General features: G+C 36.5%; 1 protein-coding gene across 1 annotated transcript in view; it reads left to right on the top strand.

The window, feature by feature from the left end:
• The window catches only part of CADM2 (cell adhesion molecule 2), a gene marked incomplete in the record, with an annotated part of 648,988 nt that overhangs the window by 588,171 nt on the left and 44,094 nt on the right, over nt 1-16,723 (top strand). The window contains 1 exon segment of the mRNA XM_021402877.1: nt 356-475. Within this exon segment, the coding sequence (XP_021258552.1) occupies nt 356-475 (120 nt within the window).

The following is a 16,723-nucleotide window of genomic DNA, read 5'->3' as shown; positions in this document are numbered from 1 at the left end:
CCACTCTGACACAGCATGTTTCATCCGTATATGGTTTCTACTATGTGAGACATTTAAAATGGCTCAGTGAAGAAATGGATTCTTGTCACTTAAACATTCACTCTCCAGATCTGTGGAAACTTGCTCATTTTAACAGTATTTTAAATTCTGTATGCTAGCACATTGACTATAAAAATTGAGAGTGATATAATGTCAAGAATTTAAAGGTACCACTGTTGTACCTGTAATAATTTGTGTTAATCATGTTTTAATTTAGTCATTTTGACATACTTGTATTTACAAATTAAACCACTATTACAGTTCTCCTTTGTTTGCATGATATGATTTTATTTTATATTTTTTTTCCACTCACCAGATGTTTTCAACACTTTGCTTCCCACTACTGTCATCCCCTCCCTTACCACTGCAACAGTCACAACCACTGTAGCCTTAACAACCAGCACAACCACATCGGCAACAGCCATCAGCACCAGAGGTACAGTATGCTTCTTTGTTATGGCCTGAAAAGCACATTATAAATAGGAAATTATAGGTTTGATTTTTAAAAAGAATAGAAATTGCTGAAGAGAGAGTTCAAACATTTGAGTTCAAAGTAAATTTAATAGAATTATCCATATGATGGTTCGTGGATAAGGAAAATTACTTATGACCTTGAATACTTTAATTGTGTTAGCAGTATGTATGTGAACTTTGACAGGATGCTTAAATTATTTGTATACATTTGCATTTAATTTTTTTAAGGTTAGTAAATTAACTTGAATGTAAAATGCAAGCAAGCTATTTTTAAATAAACATGACCTTTTAAGACTGGTTATTTTGGGTGCTAATGTTTAAAGCAAGATAAGTGTCTTCGCATTGGAATTACTGTTGCTTCAATCCTGCTTGGTAACAAAGAGGCATCATATCTTATAACCTTTGTTACTCTTAGAATTAAAGGTGTTCGTAACTTAGGTGTTCTTATTTCTAATTTTTTTTAATGCTTCTAGTATTGCTTTGCTTTGTTATGAGTGAAAGCTTAATTTTATGGTTATATTCAGTGACTCATCAGAAACTCACTGTTCAACAGTGAAGATGTGTCTGCAGGATTTCACAGGTTATCATCTTGGAGTTAAGGAATAGTTAATATATTTCTCACAGTATATGAAATGGGAGACAGCTCCTGTGTGATCTTTAGATGGCATTCATTGTGCAAGGAGAGAAGAAATAATATTCATTTATTACAGTGCCATATTCACATGATGAGTTACAACTATCCCAAGGAAGTTAAGACAATGTTATGAAATCCTTGCTTTCTGGAGGCATCGTTATGAGGCAGTTGCAGTGACCAACTTAACTTGCAAGAATAAGCTGAGCTAAATACAAGTTCATTGTATAAGGGTTGTGATGGTATGAGATCATGCAGTTCCTACCTCCACAGAACATTCATATGTTAATATTGTGGCCTTCATGTAATAAACCAATGTCAAAACCGAAATTACATTTTTAAGCCTTAATATTGCCTAGAGTGTGAAAAAAATATCTTAGTGAAATGTAAAAAGAAAAAAAATGCTAAAATAGTCCTTTCTCTCCAGAAAAAAAAAAAAATGAAAATGGAGAGACCATGGAAAACAGCCAAGTGCTCCAAAGGCTAAGTAATAGTAAGAGAAACATTTTTGGAAAAGGAACCAAATGATAGAGATGATCGTATCTTTAAAGGGAGTGTTTTGAGTCAAGCAGAAGAAGCTTCCCAGCTTTCTGGGAGCTTGTATTCTGGAAGGACAAAGTGCTTGGTGTTCCATGTTGGTGTTTGCTGTCCTTGATTGTTTTGTTCTCTGATCATGTCATGTGATCATAACTAACCTATATCTGTGATGTGCTTGTATATTTAGCGTACCAATGTGATTCAGGTATTCTGTTCCCTCGCAATTTTCAGTTAGGACCTCATTTTCCATTACTGTGAAGCATTCATTTTCACCATATGCATGCCCTGCAATAAAAAGAAGAGCAGGAAAAGAAGACACTCTTCTAGGCTCCTACTCTAGTGCATATTGTAAAGCGTGCAGTTTAGTGCTACAGTAACAAAGAGATACTACTTAAGAGAAAATGGAAGAAGATCAGGAGAAAGTGATCAATCACTGAAAGATCAGAAATTCTCTTAGAAATGAAATGCTGCAAAATGACTGAGAAGATGAGATTGTTTCAAACTCAAGGAACTGATAGGTAAGATTTTTGGTCAGATAATCTGAGGGACAAAGGGTTTCAGGAAAGCTGTTTCTAGAATAGCTTGTATTTGAAAGGAAGTTTGAAAGAGTTTTGAAAGAGTTATTTTCCAGGTTCAAGCAGGAAAATGAATCCTCTGAATTAGAGGCAAAGGCATTTAGTGGGGAAACTTTAAATGTAGAGGAGGCAGTGGTACAGCATAGATATCAGTTATAGAATTTCCTTCATCAGATTTGCTTTCTTTAAAAATACTTCATGCCCATGACAGAGAGAAATGGACAAGATGCTCTCCGTAGGTCTTGTCACCCCCTCTCTCTCTTGGAATCTTAAATAATGTTCATAAACCTGTAGCAAATGATGTGAGGGCAGTGTTCTGCCAGTTCTGAAATGCTAAACTGAACCTTGTCTAGATTGTTGTAGCATCTACACACCAGAGGACAAGTTGCATAAGAACCAACTTGGAGAAGTTCAAATTTTCAGTAGTATCTTTTTCTGACTGAACAAGAAGAGCCACGTAAACATATTTTCCTTGGACACTTCTGCTGCATATTCCAATAAGAATTCTGACTTGAAGGAGTTCATAAAGGCATGAAGTTGGGAAGCTATTTGTATACCTGCAACCTACAGAACCTTTCTTTTAATTATTTTTTTATTATTTTGCTTTCAGGAAGGTTAGAAGTAGCATTTCTCTATATCTTGGTTTCTTATTTCTTGTTTGATCATACCTTGAAATAGAAGTTTACTCCACGTCATAGGGTTGTAACATACTAATTAGCAGAATCTTTGAAATGGATTTCTAATATCTGAGATATCTTTTGATTGGACTTCCAATAGCTGATATAATATTCTTGCTGAGTGGATTTCATTACTTCTGTTCTAAAATTATTACTAGATACTTACGAATCACCTCAGGTAAATTTCACAGGACATTCCTGTGTTCTGCAAGACTCTTACACAGTCCACCTTGAGGATATGTTACATCTAGTCACAGGAAATGCCATTACAGAAATACACTACAGGATTTAAGGATCCTGGTGAGCCTTTGAATCTAAGGCATTTTATATTATGATGATTGTGCTTTCTCATTACCAGAAGCCTGAATTAATGGGAAAAAAATCCAAACCATCATCAGTTATTTCTGGAACTGTGTGACCCATCTCTTTCTTAATTTGCATGGAGTTTAGTAAATAGCATGAGAAAAAGTTACTGATCCAGTTAGATAATAGCATGATAATTCATAAACATCTTCTTTAGTCAAACTTTTCACTTTCTCAGACAAACGTAAACTTGCTTTTATGTTCAGTCCTTCAGGAATTAATTATTCTTTTACCGGTACATTACCTACTAACTCAAAAGTCTAAACATAATTTGATGTCAGAGAAGAGTATTGTCTTTTATATATTTGTCAAGGGTATCTTAAAGGCTAATAACCATGATGAGGAATGTACAACAAAATCAGAATAAAATGTATTATAAGAAACAATTCAAGGGGTCTAAAGAAGGAATACATTGTATAGGTAGTCTCCTTTTTTAGCAGGTTTATGTAACATTTATTAAAGCTCTTTGTGGATCCTTACTACTGCTTTTATTACTGGGAAGAGGCAAAAAAGATTGGGGATTTGATCCTAGTAGTGGAAAGAGGGATCCCTCTCTTGTGGAAATCCTTTGTTAACATAACATAACTAGATGATTCTGTGTCAATCCTTCCAAGTCCTGTAGGTGAAGAGAGAGTATAGTTAACAGTATAGAAGTCACCTCCACTCGTAACAACTCTTCATGCTTCTGGGTTCACAGAAGATAAAAGCTTGTGCTCTCTGTCTTTAGACACACAAATATGCATAAAACCCTCTCACAGTCTTGGCATTATGTTAATCATTCCCCTCTTCCCTAAGATTTTTTTCATTTATATCTCTTTCCTGGCAAGAAAAAAAAATGTCAGAGGTTATAAAACCTCTTTTTTGACTTATTAAAGATTGAAATCTCACAACTTTCCACTATCCCCCCCTACACACACTAATAGGTGTAAAAGTCACATTGCAAGAGCATTCCAAGCTCAAAAGATAGATCCACTCAGTTCTGTTCCATGTATCTGAGTGAGTCAGTCTCAACTGACTCATTTCTGTAATGACTGTGCCAGAACGTTCACAGCTTTATATAGCAATCTCTAAAAACATCTCCAAAAAACATTGCACATAGCAGAGATATGAGGTTGGACCCAGGCAGCTGCTTTGCAAAGTCAGTTTATTGAATAGTCAGGTTGTTCACAAAGTCAATACAAATACACATTCACATATAAAATTTAAAAAATCATTGTTAAATCACTGTTTTATTCTAATCCTCTTTGCTTTTACCATTTTGGTAAGAAAGCTTTCTTAAAGGATATTTGGAGAACTAAATTTAGAAGAAGAGTTAATTGTGGATTAATAAAAGATTTAAGAGTGTGATTATTTTGATAAACTACTATAAATTGAAAATGTGAATATTTCCATTTAATAGTGTAAATTACAACAATCCTAGCTAGAAAATTACCTTCTTTTCATCCCTTTTCTGTAGTCATCATGAGAGAAAAGAAGAAAAAAGACCCAATTAGTTGTTTCATTATAGGCAGTTAAAATGCATGAATTATTTGGACAATACTTATATCTTCAGTTCTTTTCATATCAAAAGAATGTTAAGCATTACCAGTTTTTGCTTGTGACTTCGTTTTTCTTTCAAATTATCTTATTAAGATATGTAGGTTACTCCAAAAGTAGTGACCTGTGACCTCTGTTTATTTCCATGGAAACAGCAGCAGATACTAAGAGCACAATAACACTACTGGATAGAGCAAATTCTCAGCTACAAAACACTATTTTTCAACATAGTCACCATCATTAGCAGACTTGTGCAGATGAGCTGGTTGAGATACTCTTCATTTCATGGTGTGACAGCTATGCATGGCCTTCTGGAACTTGGCTTATATTTCACGTCTCTGTTGCCACTGCTGAAATGTACCACCCACCCCTCACTGTGCTCACTCCTCATTGGTCTCCATAAACATTCAGCAAGTTGTGATGAATGTCAATGGGTGCCATTCTTTCCATATGGAGGAATTCAGTGACACACCTTTACTTCATATATACTTCCACTTCAGAAACCCCATGGTAGCAGAGTTCCCTTCTGCTACCACCTGTTGCATGGTGACAAAACATAGCTGAATGTTGGTGGAAAGGTTCAACCTCTACTTTCATACCACTGACATCTGCCTCTGATGTCCTGGGTCAACATTATAAAATAGGAGGCATTACTTTCGGAGCAGTACTCATAGCTTGGTGCTTTGAGGTATGGACAGAGAAAGAAACAGCAAGGAAAGGAAAAGATACAGAAGGGACAAAAGATATGTGAGGGACAAGGGAGACATGGACAGAGTTATATCTTAGGTGTAGGCGCTTATGTTTACCTGCATTCAACTCTGATAGTAAATAAAATCGTTGTCTAATGTTAAAAGCAGTTTTGTATGACAGCATGCTAAAAGCTTGTTTTATATACTACTTTATAGCTGTAAGAGCATCATAAAAACTAATTTGTGCCTGTTTTTACTCAAACCAGGTAACAGAATTACAACTTTCCAGTTTTTTATTTCTTCTTTCTCATTTTCCTTTCTCTTATAATAATCTTTTACTGATTTATGCAACTTCTGGGCTTCCCAGAAGACCAAACAATTTGACATTCAAAGCAAGATTCTGGATAGTTCTTCAGACTATCTTTCTCCCCATCAGACATTCTAGCCTTTACCTCTCCTTTTGCAAGAACTGCTATCTCTTGATATTATCATGTATTCTTTCGTTGGATCAATTTTTCATTCTGCTTGTTGCCCCACTGTTTAGAAGGTGAATTAATAAAGCATAGCAAACTTCATTTAGACTGTGATGAAAGTCCAAACTTATTTTATAAGCCTCTTTACCTATGTCTTGAAACATTCAGAGCTGTCACTGGTCTAGTATTTGTTAGAATACTAGAACTAGTATTTGTTACCCAGAAGAAACGCCAACAGGCTACAAATCAGTAGCTGGGAAGCCTTCCCTGACAAGTATCTCCAACCAAATGTTAAGAGGGGCCAGGAATAGAAAGTGCCTCTCCATTCCTTGGTATTTCCATGGTCAAAATAGAGTAGACTAGGGAGAAATTGTGCCTAGTCTCCCAAGGTCCACTACTAGCCAGCAAGTGTGGATGGGAGCTGCAGGAGCATAACACTGTCTACCTCCTTTTCCTTGTCCTCTGCTACGGGGTGCTCTGATACTGGAAGGAAAACTCCACAGCTGTGTTTGTGTATAGCCTCAACTCATCAGCAAACATTTGGCTCTTTGACGAAATCCTAGGCTTCTGTGCAACAGGGAGGAGAAACCCTGGAGAAACCCAAAGCAGATATCCAATGTGCCTAGAGAGCAAGAGGACAAAATTTGAGATAAGTTGGTTTATGATTTTGGTAGTTTCACACTGATCGCTAGCTAAACTCCACCACACTGCTCTCTCACTCTCATAAGAGCAATGGGAGAAAATATGCTGAAAAAAAGGCTCATGGGTTGAGATAAGAACAAGGAGATCCCTCACCACTTGCTGCCATGGGCAAAATAAGACTTAGCATCGGGAGATTAATGTAACTTATTGTCTGTTGCTAGTAACAGACTTGAGCAGTGAGAACTAAAAACAAACGAAAAAAAGCCTTCCCTCATGCACCCTCTTCTGTTTCTTCTCCCCAGCGGGCACAAAGGAACAGGGAGCAAGGGCTGTGATCAGTCCATAACACTTCATTTCTGTTGCTACTTCATGGTCGTTCTCTGCACCTGCTCCAGTGTGGATTCCCTCCTTCCTGAACTGATCCCATCTGAGTTTCCCACAAGATGCAGTTCTTCAAGCTCTGCTCCAGCATGAGTCCCCACAGGCGGCAGCTCCCCCAGTACTCCCACCCCACCATGGTCATGGTGTACATGACCTTCATGGGCACATGCTCACATGTGTGGTGATCTTCGGCGAAACATGTTAGCTTCAAGCTAGAGGCTGTACAAAAATAAGATGAAAATCATCTTTTTCATTAGAAAAAGACTAGGAGTTTTGGATTCTATTGCATCCAAAGAAGATGTTTTCTTGTGGCTTGCAGCAGATAGAACAATGGGGCAGTAAGTAGTCTTAGATTGCAGTTGTGAATGGAAGTACCTTTTTGTGCAGCATGAAACTAAATGTGAACCCCTACTATTACTTCATGCTAAAAAATGGAAATATTCTGATGATTATATTGTGAGTAGACCAAAATCAAAACCAAATGTTTCTGTGTGGAAGTCCCATTTCTCAAACTATGTTAAAATAGGCTTTATAGCTGTGATATCAATCTAAGAGCAATCCTCTGGTCAATGCACATTGCAGTAAAGCAGCCTGGCCAAAAATGAAAATTCTGTCAAGATGAACCCACATGATACTAGTTTCCTCATTTGCCTTGGAATATGTGGGATTTTCAATTTTTATTGTAGAAAAAATTAAACAAAAAAAATCTGGAATTTAGAAAATTGCATTTTTCTCTGCTTAACAGTTTTCATGATAAAAGATGAAAATTTATGTCCTTGTTATTTGGTCATATTATTCCTGAAGTGAAGCTGTTGCATTCTAGCACAAAACAAAAGAGATTTCATACTGTTGACAGTTTGCCATGTAAATAAACGTTATAAATACGAGACATAAATTACAAAATGGGCACAGTGAAGATGTGAGAGAAAGGAAATATCATCGTATTATATATTAGGAGCCTGTTCTTTGTGTCTGGAACAAATATTTCTAGTGCTAACAAATCCGTCCAGCTGTCAGCTTGCAGTAATGAAGTATGCAACTTAAAAAGTACATCGTGATTTCCAGCCTTGATGGTTTATCACTTAACCCAAAATGCAACAGTGTACAGATAAGTATCACAATTGGTTGATGGTCTGATAAAGATTCCATTATATAGCTGAGCTCCTAAGAGGCTTCAGCAATGCGTCAGAAATTCAAACATTCGCAACCTGAGCTCTGATCACGGTGCTTTTTTTTCCTACTGCATATGAATTATGCAGTCTGACAGTCTCTATTGTAAGCTAACAGTGCTAGAGATTTTCCAAATTAAGAGTCTCTTCTGTTGGAAGGATGCTTGCTTTCTTCAAAGAAAATCCTTGGCTCAGAATTCATCCTGGGCTTTCACCTTAGGTGCTACCAACTGCAGGGTGTTGGCACTCCTGCCTAGCCTCCATGTGTAACCGGGAGGCACAGGCCTCTCAAAAAGCTGCCTGTGAATGACTGAAGGCATCAGTACCAGACCTCAGCATAAAGCATAGCATCAAAGACCATGTATACTAAGGACTGCAGCCATACTGGCCATTTTCATTTGAGCTCTAAATGAGAATTGATCTCAGTCATAACATTTCCTACATTTTATAAATGTGTAGTCATTTTCAGCAGTCAGATGTACATGAGGCGCAAAAACTACATTATTTGTAATAACATCATACTCCAGCAATGCTTGTAAGTTTCCACACTCCAGTAATCTTGTTACTTCCAAAATAGTTTAATTATTTGTAGATATTTTTGCCTCATACCTGCTGCTTTCAGAGCCAGAATTCCATTGATTACAAGAGAAATTTGGCATCAAGCATTTACAGCTCTACAAACAGTTTGGCTTGCAAATTGATTAATTCAGTTTATGGTGCCTAGCTGACAGGTGGTTGTGAGGTTTGGAGCAAATTTGTGAATAATTTCTTCAACAGGAGCCTTTCTTGTTTGTAGCACCTATCCTGGTTTCAACTGGGACTGAGCTGATTTTGTTCACAGTGGCTGCTATGATGCTATGTTTTGGCTTTAGGAGAAAAACTGTGTTGATGCTTGTTTAGCTTAGAGAAGAGAAGGCTCCGGGGAGACCTCATTGTGGCCTTCCAGTACTTGAAGAGAGCATATAAACAGGAGGGGGAACGATTGTTTATGAGGGTGGATAGTGATAGGAAAAGGGGGAATGGTTTTAAACTGAGACAGGGGAGATTTAGGTTAGATATTAGGAGGAAGTTTTTCACTCAGGGGGTAGTGACGCACTGGAACAGGTTGCCCAGGGAGGTTGTGGATGCCCCAGCCCTGGAGGCATTCAAGGCCAGGCTGGACGTGGCTCTGGGCAGCCTGGTCTAGTGGTTGGCGACCCTGCACTCAGCAGGGGGGTTGAGACTCGATTATCATTACGGTCCTTTTCAACCCAGGCCATTCTACAATTCTATGATAACACACCGATGTTTTAATTGTTGCTGAGCAGTGCTGTACAGAGCAAAGGACATTTTTGTTTCTCAACTTCTCTGTCCTGACAGTGAGAGGGTTGTGGAGTGGGCAGAAGGAATTGATGGGGGTAACAGAACGAGGATAACTGACTTAAACTGGCCAAAAGGATATTCCATGCTGTATGACATCATGCAAAGAGACTTGAAAATGGTAGAGAGTAGGCTGGGCAGGCAGACACTGCTCAGGGACTGTCTGGTCATCGGTTGGTGGGTGGTGTGCAATTGCTTTGTGCATCGCTTATTTTGTGTATATATTTATTATTATTACTACTATTATCCTTTTTTTCCTCTTTATTTTTTATCTCAACCCACAAATTCTACTTTTTTTTCCTAATTCTCTCCTCTATCCCACTGGGAAGGGGAATGAGCAAGCAAATGACAGCGTGGTGCTTACGTACCTAATGGGTTAAACCATGACAGTACCTTACATACATGGAATCTCATTAATATTCAGTGAGACGGTATGCACTTTAATAAGTTATTCATAGATTAAGATCTGTGATCTGCTAAGTCCAGAGGGAGCCACTAGGTCAGTCAACCTAAAACCTTGTATAGATTCCACTCATATAGGTTTATAATGAGGATCAGAAACCTTTATTTTGTAAAAGAATGTTCACCAGAACATATCTAGACTTAAGACCTAAAAAAATGGAATCCACATTTTCCCTTGATGTTCCTCTTCAGCAGTTAGCTATCCTCATTGTTACAAAATGGATTGTTGTTTCTCACTTAAATTTCTCTGATGTTAACAACCGTGCATTGGTTCTTGTTAAACCTTTCTTCAGGAAAAAAAAAGAAGACTTCTCAGAAGTGAATGTTTATTGTAAAGAAACTCTGCAAATGTACTTCAAAATTTATTTGAAAGAATTGACTCTATGGGCTTTGCAAGCTTATTAAGTCTTTTGGTTAATTTGGTTTGCTGTAAAGGCATCTACATTGTCTAGTGTATCTTCCGTGATGATTTTTAAGGGAAATATAGTACATTCATTTTAGCGGGGAGAAAGCTTAGGCAAATAGTTTCTGTTGAATATGTTTTGTTGATGATGTATTTATATCAAAGCACAAGTCTAACATAGTTTCAGATTTATTTTTTCTTAAGTAGAGATTTCCATGGTGTTTAAAGATAATGACAGCAAACATGGAGGTCTTTTTTTTTCTGAAGTTACTGTGTAAGGAAGATTTTCCTAAGTTCTGTGCTGTGAGGATACTGATGAAATGCTTAATGGGTAAAAGCAGGATTATACAACTGGGCATCATTGCAGTTAACAGGAAGGGCAACTAAAGCAACTGTTCCAGGATCGTGTGGGATGTTAAAAAAGACTGAAACAGTGCTGACAAGGTGTAAAAATGAGGAAAGGAAAGAAAAAGAGGGAAAAATGCTTCTAGTTTCAAATTTATTGCTAACACCTTTAATAAAAAATGCTCGTCTTTTTCACTAACCAGTGAACTAAAGTCATCAACTGTGCCTTTGAAGCTGAAAAGATTACTGTCTGCCCTTGCTTTCTCTGACACACCACTTGAAACACAGTTAATAACTTCCAATGTGAGCCTCACAAAATACAGAATTGATACTAATTATATTAAGTTTGTTGGATGAAAAATGACCTTGGTAAAACTGGAGGCTACAGCATTCCCCAGAACAATAAAATAAAAGTGAAATCCACACAAAGTGGCTTTGGAGATGATTTAATCTGACCTATTAATTTTTGCCTATCAAGTTATGTCATACTGTGCTTGTTGGTTTTCTTAAATCTAAAAATGGATTTGTGTGCCCATAATAAATGTTAGGTTTTACCTGACTTCTAAACTATCAGCATAAAAGCATATACAAAGTGAGATTATTCAGTCAGTGAAGGCAAAAAAGGGAATCTTAAAGATAATACTTCAATTTTTCAGAGCACCAAAATCAAATGTCTAACCATCCTCTTTTTTGTGGCATTAGAGATTTTGCATGTTAGTTCTGTGTCACCTTTGGAAACCACACCACAGTCAAAACTGAGTGCAATGGCCCTCAGTGAGTCTGAGTTATGTGTGTGATATCTACAAGCATATGCAGTACTGAAATGGCTGAGAAGAGGCACACCAGAGATGTGTTCTTAGGTCAGAATGCTAAGTGTGTTGCATATATCCAGGCACCCTGTGAAAAAACTGGAGGGCAAGGCTTGCTGCAAGGCTGCTGGAGCTGGTAGTGGTGCAGGTCTTTCAACTAAACCGTGCTTCAGACAGTAGAGTTAGAATATATTTCCTTGTTACAATCGAGAGGGAAAGAGAGATTAGAAATACATAAAGAATATTGCTATAGTTCTACTACTTTAAGACAAAAATCTTTGGAGGCTAGTATTTTCCTGCAGTGCATCTGTCACATTGGGTGAAGAAAGAAAAGTCAACAAAATTAAAACGGGCTTTTTTTTTTTTTAATTGAAGACTGATGTTTTAAAAGATTAGCTTAAAACACTTATTTAGGAAAGAAGCAGAAGGGAAGTCTGATTTGAAGTACAGAGTATCATAAATGGCCTAATCACAGCTTATTTCATTTCACAGTTCATTTTTTTCCTCGTAAAAATTGAGAAAGAGTGAATTACAAATTCATCTACTCTGAGAAATACGAGGTAGAGAACCTTATTCAGTAACACTTGACTCACTGTTTGGCTGAGTAATAAAAGACTGAATGGGGAAGCACAAATGAAAGTGACTGAAAAAATGAAATTCAGAACCAACATGAGGAAGTACTTTTCACTCAAAGAGAAATACAATTTTTCAATAGCCTACTGAGCCAAGTTTGGAATTGGAGGCACTGGGATCATTAAAGAAGAAGGGAGATACTATTCTGGAGGAACTGTGTTAACCAAGATGACTTGCAGTGGGTTGAGTGGCCTTTTCCCTAAATTTATGTTCTTTTTGAAAAACTTTGATTACAAGTCATCCTGCTGTGATTTAGATAGTATGAATTTGAAAAGAATGTATCAAATCCTTTCAATCAAGATGCTTGGATTTCTTTCCTGGCTGAATTCTTGCAAGCCTGTAATAGAAAACCATCAGTAAAGGAAAAAAACTATCAGGAGTAGCAATTTACACTAATGTACAATTTCCTTTTCCAGCATAAAGGGTAAGAGGGAAGGAACCAGGGCAACAAAGGCCAGAATATAAAGCTTTGTGGGAATATGTTATGATAGGTCAGAAAAAAAAAAGGAAAAAAAAAGGAAACATCCCCAACACTGGCAATTTAAGGAAGCCATTCTATTTATTGTGTATACTTCTTTTCTTATGGCTAACAAGTCTCTACAGTATACACAAAAGGTCATGAACTGCTTTCAGCACCCTACAGAGAAGAGACTATGTTAATTTTAATGGATTCCAAGTGCCCTATCAGTCTTTAACACTGACTTTTGACTATGTCCCTGAACATAGCTTGACAGTAACCAGCTTTTATGACTATATTAACTTGTTAGAGAAAGTGATCGTAGAGGATTATAATGGAAAGACTTTTCAATTATTTTTTTTTAATTTTATTTGGGTGTAGTTTTCAGTGGAGACTGAATAGAAACATTTCTAATGTCTACATTTGGGTTTTACTCAATTAATTTCTCCAGTGTGGGAACTCGTGTTCCTGGGCTGAATTGCATTCTTGGGCACTTTTAGATTCTTTGCCACAATTCCTACCATTAATCCTGATCTTGTTTATCCACTACAGTACAATTTTGGTAATGTCCATGCTGAGATGCTTTTGCACATGGACACAATATGTCAGATTGTCTTCTATTTTTTCAGAACAGTTGCATGCTTTACAAAGCAATAGGAGCTCTGGGTTATTTGAGCTTTTAAATGTTACTTAATTCCAGAGCTCTGTCCTTTCAGTCTGTCTCTGAAGCATCAGTTTCCAATATTTCCAGACTTAGTAATGCTAAGAACAAATTAGTCTTTAATTTCAATCATGTTGGCTCTCTGCACTGCATGACCTTGTGCCAAGTAATTTGTGAGGGGATTGCCGATCCCTGTGGGACTTTTTTGTTATTCTTATCATATGATAGTATGACTGTGGGGAAATGTGCTAATTGTTTTTGTGTGATTGAAATGTACACTTTTTTTTGCTTTGTACTGCATTTGAGTAGTGTCTGCTAGTTCTTACCAAATTATTTATGTGGCAAAATTTGTTTCAAACTGTTATGTCACTCAGGGATTTTAGTTTGGATTTTCCATGCAGAAAGTGCTTCTCTATATTTATTATGAAATGTGAGTAAATAAACTATTGGGAAAATAATACATACACAAAAGAAATTCACAAAAGAATGTAGTTGCTTTCAGCACTATAGTAAAATACATCAGGTGTACACAGTGCAAAGCATCTTGCTCTTGGTAAAATTTTCACTGTTATGGAGAAATTAAGAACAGCGTGAAAATTCTAGGGTATGAAGCCTTTTATAGAAAATGCTCACCACTTCTGCATGCTAACAGAAAAAATAATGTTTGTAATATAGGCAACACATGGGTCAGTGTAAAAGGCATTTTCAAGTTTGTCTTGTGATAAAGAAAAAAAAGATGAACTGTTAAGCCATCTGTTCTGCAAGCAGAACATGACGAGCAGATTCTAAAGCTTTGGATGTTATGCTGCTCAAATACTTTCATGATTTTTTATATATTTATTTAAACTGTTTAAAATATATCTGAGTTTGGTATAGACTACTAAACCAGTTTGTGTCCCAGTTTCTAGTCTGCCTGAACAACTTACAAAACCCTAACATATTAAACCATTTTGTGAAGAATTCTCTGAATTTATGGTGGATATGTGGCAGCATTTGAGATTAATGCTATATTCAAGCACAAGCCTAAATCAATCTTTTTCAGCTCAATGCCTGAGCTAGTATGTGCTTTAAACATCGTTATCCCCATCCCTGAAGGTGTTCAAGGCCAGGTTAGATGGGACTCCGGGCTACCTGGTCTAATGCCTGATTTAGTGGTTGGTAGCCCACAGCAGGGGGTTGGAACTAGATGATCTTTGAGGTCCCTTCCAACCCAAGCCATTCTATGATTCTGTGATTCTTTGATTCTATTTAATATTTTAATATTCTATTGCATTTATTTCCTTGGGGATCATCTGATTAGGGCTGTGCAGTACTGCACATATCTTAAACCCTTCATCTCACTTTTGACTTGATAGCTGCAGAATGGTGCTGCTAGTCCTTCATGCTTCCACAGACTTCAGTGGAGAAATGAAGTAAACCTGTACCGAGTGTTTAAAATCACTGATGTCTAAGAACTAAAACTGAACACGTCTGTCTGTGGTCAAACAGATGGCTGAGGAAGGCAGTAGGACAAACAAAGCTGGAGAACTGGGAAGAAATAAGTGGCTTCATATTTGTGAAAATTTTCTGTGCATAATAACCTTTCTAAACTGACTATTGATTATTTACAGGTGTCAATTCAGCCATGCTTTTATCTATCAGACTTTGAGTATATATCATACCTTTATTAATGTTGCTTTTATTATTGAATACCTGATTTTAGAAAGGAAGTAATTTACTTGGGAAAGTATTTTAGATATACCCAGAACTGAATTGCTCTTTTTGTTGAAGGTCTTAGAATTGGCATTAAGTCATCCTTAAGATTTATGTCATAGTAGCCACAGCAGATTGTTGTTGATATTTAAATACCTGCTGTTCAACTAGAACTCACAGAAAAAGATCAACGTTTTATATTTAATATCACATATGAAAATCTAGCTTATTTTTACCTCCAAATAAGTTATAATCATAGGGTTATAACTTAGGAAAGAATATGATATTAAAAAACAAATGAAAAATGCTACAAAAAAACAATAACAAAAGCAACAAAATGCCCCACAAATATTTAAATGTTAAAATCATAGGTTCCCTATGCTGGATTTCTTTTATATATGTATAAATATAAAAATCTTATATATATGTATATATATATGTATATACATGGCTATTTGATGGTTCCAAACAAGCTATTAATTCTCTTTGAAAGAGCTGGAAGCTGATCATTTATACTGTGTACAAATGACAGCAGTTAAAAAAGGTGCAGTTGTTTTAGTCAAATTGCAGTATTAACATAATGCTAACTGGAAGCTTTCTAGTAAAAGGAGAAATGAAAACGGCAGTCAGATGTCCTCATAGTTAATCACTGTCAGTTCAAAGCATTGCAGAAATCAGCCTTATTAAGCCTGGAGCTGAACCAAAACTTCAGATCTTGGTCAAAAGTAGTGTGGATGATTTATTTTGTTAGTGAACCTAGTAAATCACTTGGAATCAGAGATAATTATCAGGAGAATTAATGTTTTTTCTTTTCTGTCAAAAGCTCCAGTTCTTTATTTAATTTTTAATTATTTGACCATTGTTAATAAAATGTTTCTTTCATCAATATCTCATTTTTGGAGACCTCAGTTTTATCCTCTAATATTTCATAAGCATTAACTGCTGTCTTTGAATTGTCTGTATCTTAATGAAATGCATGCATTTAGGTTTGGATGAATGTAAAAATACAGGTGAAATACAGAAATAAGATTACAGAGCACTAGAAAAAAAAGTCTTTTTTTTAGGTTGTAGCAATAGAAGCCATAAAGTACATATTGACCACCAGCTATTTCAGGAAAGTGAACTCATCCTGTCTTTATTCTGCAGCTAGTCTTTCAGCAATCAGAAACAAAAGAATATATCAGCAGCAGAGCAGTGCTGCATTGGAAGCATTACTTACATACTTAGTAGGTCAAAAGCATTGGAAAGAATGGGGCCTGCAGAAGTAGCAGTGTGTTACTCAGTGTGAACTTTATAGATGGTACATTTTTTCAGACCTATTATGAAATCTTGAAAGTTTTCATGAATTTTATATGGCATTAAACATATATTTCAATTTCATGTTAATTAAATTAGTTTGTGACTAAATCATCAGGGATTGTTCCATAAGCATAGGGGTCTTCCTCTGAGCTGCCATTTGTGTCTTCTGGACAAATATCATTACTCTGGCTGCAGATGCCAGCCCAATCCTACAAAGGCTTGCATGCACTGTTAGTGCGCTTTATGAGCAATCCCACTGAAATCATTGAAGCCACATCAGTGTTTGAAGTCTTTGGGAGATCAGAACCATATTTAATGTTAGGGATAAGCTCCTTTCTTTCAGCTACATTTAAGAAAGTTTATTTGGACAGTTGTGGAGCAGGCACTGCAAAATATTCATCCCCAAACATTCCATTC

This window comes from Numida meleagris, chromosome 1 (assembly GCF_002078875.1).
Source record: "Numida meleagris isolate 19003 breed g44 Domestic line chromosome 1, NumMel1.0, whole genome shotgun sequence".
NCBI classification, from domain to species: domain Eukaryota; kingdom Metazoa; phylum Chordata; class Aves; order Galliformes; family Numididae; genus Numida; species Numida meleagris.
The sequence above is the reverse complement of the archived record's forward strand: the minus strand, read 5'-3'. Positions and strand labels throughout refer to the sequence as shown.